Source organism: Henckelia pumila, chromosome 3 (genome assembly GCF_033568475.1).
Source record: "Henckelia pumila isolate YLH828 chromosome 3, ASM3356847v2, whole genome shotgun sequence".
NCBI classification, from domain to species: Eukaryota; Viridiplantae; Streptophyta; class Magnoliopsida; order Lamiales; family Gesneriaceae; genus Henckelia; species Henckelia pumila.
In genome coordinates this window covers 114,094,788-114,099,558 of record NC_133122.1, presented here as the reverse complement: position 1 = coordinate 114,099,558, position 4,771 = coordinate 114,094,788, and the positions used below count along the sequence as shown (strand labels likewise).

At 35.9% G+C, this 4,771-nt stretch overlaps 1 protein-coding gene across 1 annotated transcript; it reads left to right on the top strand.

Annotated features, from left to right (window-relative positions):
• The first annotated feature begins 1,529 nt into the window (after positions 1–1,529).
• Positions 1,530–4,771, top strand: LOC140891375 (zinc finger CCCH domain-containing protein 11). Its single transcript, XM_073299836.1, has 8 exons — positions 1,530–1,896; positions 2,029–2,113; positions 2,330–2,470; positions 2,588–2,688; positions 3,392–3,580; positions 3,731–3,861; positions 3,947–4,046; positions 4,291–4,771. Exons 1-8 carry the CDS (start codon positions 1,726–1,728, stop codon positions 4,504–4,506), a joined length of 1,134 nt encoding a protein of 377 aa, XP_073155937.1. The 5' UTR covers positions 1,530–1,725; the 3' UTR covers positions 4,507–4,771.

Genomic DNA, 4,771 nt, shown 5'->3' with positions numbered 1-4,771 from the left:
ATCACATGCCAATGGCCGCACTAGAAAAGTCTAACACATGAAAAAATAACAAGGCTCAAACACACAATCTTCGGTCCAAACATCATAAAAAATATCAGTGCAGCTACACAGACACCTCCACTAAAAATATATAGACTCCATAATAATATCATAATATCTGGGACTCAATAATGCCACTCAATACCCCTAACTTGGCTCCACTAACAGAAGTTCCGACAGTTGTATCTAGACTACTTGTATAACTAATCATGGCAATAACAAAAAAACCACAGCGGCCCCAAAGAACAGAGGTCAAACCCTAGTAAGAAGATCAAATAATTACAACATATATAAATGATATGTAAAATAATTAATGCAATGCATGTGTAGTATCAAATAAACTCGGATATCAAGTTTGGATAAAAAAAACAATAGTAATAACTGTGGTCACCTGTGCTAGGGGTGTGACGTCTCAAATAAGCTCTCAGCCCTACACAATCTGCATCAGGGGTGGCAATCTGCAGAACTACTCAACCCTTACGCTAGTCATAATGGGTGCGACATCAACACGTCTCAACTCTGATGTCTAAAATAACTCATCAAAAAGGTGGACAATAATCTAATCTTGTTCGTATGATAAGAAGTATAATGTAAAATTTTAAAAATACATTGAAGAATATTTAAATTTACCTTGTTCATATTATAAGAAGTATAATGTAAAATTTTAAAAATAAATTGAAAAATATTTAAATTTTTAACGTCCAATCCTCTATTTAAGAATCGTTACAGTGTGTTTGGATGTCTAAAAAATAGAATTTGGAATTAGAATTGGAATTGGAATGTATGGAATTGGAATTCCATTTTGTTGTTTGGAAAAAAGTTAAAATATATTTTGGAATTTGATAGTATAAATTTCGGATAAATGATATTTTGTAAAAATAATTATAAATAAAACTTAAAATTTATAAGTAAAGTATATAAATTTATTATTAAATTAATTTTATTGTTTTATAAACTCAAATCCGGTGAAATCCGACCAATTTTGTCAAGATTTTACTTAACTAAATGAAATTCTATGAAATTTCATCAAATACCAATCCCGTTTTGAAATCTCGTCTTGTCAATTACTAAAACGGTATTTTCAATTTCAAATCCCACAAAATCCCATCTAATTCCACTAATCTAAACATAGTGTTAGTTTTGTTGAACTTGGCGCATAAGTATAAGGTTGAGTTGAGGTTAAAGCGCAACTGTATTTCATGTGATGACGTTTTTAGAAATTCGGGTAATCAGATTTTAAATAAAAATAAATAAATTTATTATTTTTTAACAGAAAAACAGATTAATAAAATTATATCTGAAAAAATTAATTGAAGTTTTTTAAAATTAAAATATAGATTGAAGTTAGACTGAGCCCAATTTCTGGCCTATATTGTAGTTTGGATGCCATGCCTAAAACAATTGTTGGGCTTGGTTTCGGGCCTCGGGTCCACTATCTAAACTTAGTAACCCGAACCCGCCCGCCCCAAACAGTTGCAATCACCAAATAATTTCAGCTCACCGCACTGAACCCTCGCCCCAAAAAACAAACGCCACGCCTCCTCCGCCGCCGCCTCCACATCGGGTCGCACCAGTTTCTCCGGCGCCGAATTATTCATCGTTCAACCATCTACACTCAATCTAAAATCCGATTTCTTAAATATCGTGGTAGAAATCATAATTTAGGGAGCCAAACTAGGTAGAAGAATGCCTCCGAAGCAGCAATCGAAAACGGATTTGGCAAAGAAGCAGAAGGTAGTCGAAGACAAGACTTTCGGGCTGAAGAACAAGAACAAGTCGAAGTCTGTGCAGAAATATGTGCAGTCTCTCAAACAATCGGTTCAGCCTAAACCAGATGCCACCAAAATCAATGCCCAGGTCAACCCAGGATGTATAATTTTTACTTGTGTTTGTATCTGGGTATATGGTGTTGTTGAATGTTCGATGGATTATTTCTTTCGACGGTGATTGATTTATCTATCTGTGTAATTTTTATTGGAAAATTAACAGAAGAAGAAAGAGGAGGAGCTGGCGAGAGAGAAAGAGCTTAACGAGTTGCTTAAAGTTGCTATCAGACAACCGAAAGTTCCTGTCGGTAATTTTCTTTAATTTACTTGCTTTTGTTTGCCACTATTGATATCTGCTATCCTATTTGGTATCGATATAATGTTGTTTGATCTTTTCACTTGTGAGTAATTAGATAAAGAATTTTGCTATGGTGATGGTGTGGGTGAGAGAGGGTGTGTGTTACTTCCTTTTGTTGTGGTGGCGAGTATACCTAGGTGGCTCATCTGTGTTGTGTTTCATGTAGGTGTGGATCCGAAGTCAATAGTTTGTGAGCATTTTAAGTTAGGACAGTGCGCAAAAGGGTTCAAATGCAAGTTCTCCCATGATCTGAATGTGCAGAGGAAAGGCGAGAAGATCGATATTTATAGTGATAAACGTGATCAAGGTTTGGTCTTGATGTCTCAATTTTTGCATTCAATTAGTCTAGCCGCCTTTTAATAGTTCCTGACCTAATTTTTTCAATCTTTTGATTCTTTCTTAATCGTTTTATTTGTTACAAAAGAAAATGAAAATGAAACAATGGAGGACTGGGATCAAGAGACATTGGAAAAGGTTGTTGAGTCCAAGAGCAATGAGTACAACAAAAATAAGCCTACTGACATTGTAAGTGTTTATTTGTTTGGTTTTCTTTTTATGAATTTTTTTCTTGGAACTATTTTTGCATTTCCCTTTACTTGATGTTTTGATTCATGCACGATATTTATTATCAGTGCCATACTGTGGATTAGCTATGGACGTTATTTACACGAGTCTATACTGGTGAGGATGAGCTCGTGTATATTCAAGTGATGGCTGGATAATACGTGTCTGTATTTTTTGATGAAAAGTCGTGACAGCGAATTTCATTTGGTCTTTCCGACAAAAAGCTGTGGGATGAGAGCTTAAGAACTGCATGAAGATTAGGGTGCTGGACTTTTAAAATTCTAAATGTACTGCAGAATATTGGGATAAATATCATCCTGATTAAGAAATTATTTAAGTAATGATGGCTGTGTTGAAATGCAAAAAACAGAGTGAAATTTTTCGACTCATCCTGTTAACAGACATGCTTGGTAATGAAAAATGGTCTGGGTACCATCATTTGTTCAATTTATTTTATGTCATGAATGAGATTAAGAAATGTTTACTAGTTTGGTGAGAGGAGGCTATTCTTACGTGATTCAGCATAAACATGCTACATTCTGAAATGTGTTTTCTTTTTTCTTTTTATTTTACAATTCCCTTGCCATGCTTTGCTACTCTGTTTACTTATTTCCAACTTCAAATAACATATTTGACCCTTGCCTTTTCTTCTTATGTTTTGTAGGTATGTAAACACTTTTTGGAAGCAGTGGAGAAAAAGCAGTATGGTTGGTTTTGGGTTTGCCCAAATGGAGGTAAAGAATGCCATTACAGACACGCACTTCCTCCTGGATATGTTTTAAAGTCTCAGATGAAAGCTCTTTTAGAAGAGGAAGCTGATAAAATAACAATAGAGGAGGAGATAGAAAACCAGGTAATCTAACGATGCAGTAACAAGTTTTGTTTCCATCAGCAGTGTTATGTTATATACTTGTATTGTAGCTCCGTTAGTTCCTTAGCTTCCTCGCTGACTCGTACTGATAATTTAAGCCCTATGATACATGGTATGATACCCGGTTGGCAGCGAGCAAAATTGTCTACAACAACACCTATGACTCCAGAGTTATTCATGCAATGGAAGCAGAAAAAGATGGAGGAGAGAGAAGCTGGTCTGGCTGCTCAGAGGGCAGAGCGAGCTAAGAATGACCGCATGAGGTGAGTATTCTTGATTGAATGCTTGGATCTCTTTATATGCCCATAGGTAAAGCATTTAATCAATATTTTCTGCCTTGTGTCGCAGTGGTCGCGAGCTCTTTCTCTCTGATTCTAGCTTGTTTGTTGATGATGCTGAGGCCTACGATAAATACCAGCGAGAAGAAGAACCAGATCCAGAGCAAAAGGTAATTTTCCTGTGCTTTGTTCTTATTTAGTTGGTTTTGGTGTTGCGAAATTTCCTTGTCTTATTCTTGCATTGTCCATTTAAACGAAGCCATTTTGTGACCATTGACCAACATCCAAGCTTGAATGACCATACTTACTGTTAGTAATTTCTTGTTATTCTCCATAATCCTTCTTCTCTAGCTAAAACCCCATCATTTTCTCTGCTATTTTCTACAAATTTGATTAAAAGAGTCAATTGTTCAGGTCAACAAAGATCAAACCATAGATGGGCCTAGTTCTTCCACTTCAACTATACGTGACACAAAAGATAATTCCGAAAATGATAATGATATTGGTAATGACGACGAAGACGAAGATGATGATGATGATCTTGACATGGATGAACTAATGGAACTGGAAGCCAGTCTTTCGAGAACAACATTACAAATCAGGGAACCAATTGACAATGCTCGATCCTGAGCTCAACAGAATATCATCTAAGATCACATTTTTCACTCGACTTGAGTCCTAAATAATGCTCAATCGCGGCAAGCACAGGTCCTTGGTTAGAAGAACTGAGGTCTTGGTTTCGCAGTGGTGCGGATGGTAAGTTTTGTAAGGTCAATTATCTTGCTAACTCTGTCAGAATAGTGTCTTTTTAATCCTGGTTTGAGCTGGAGTTCCTTGTTATAAACTCATTCGGAGTGTGGATTCCGTTGCTTTCTCTTTGCCTTTTACTATTCAA

Excerpts from the sequence above, each read along its gene's own strand:
- LOC140891375 (XM_073299836.1), top strand. The coding sequence starts at position 1,726 with ATGCCTCCGAAGCAGCAATCGAAAACGGATTTGGCAAAGAAGCAGAAG. Across the intron at positions 2,471-2,587 it reads TAGTGATAAACGTGATCAAG|AAAATGAAAATGAAACAATG; the intron begins GTTTGGTCTTGA and ends TTGTTACAAAAG. Across the intron at positions 3,862-3,946 it reads GCTAAGAATGACCGCATGAG|TGGTCGCGAGCTCTTTCTCT; the intron begins GTGAGTATTCTT and ends CTTGTGTCGCAG.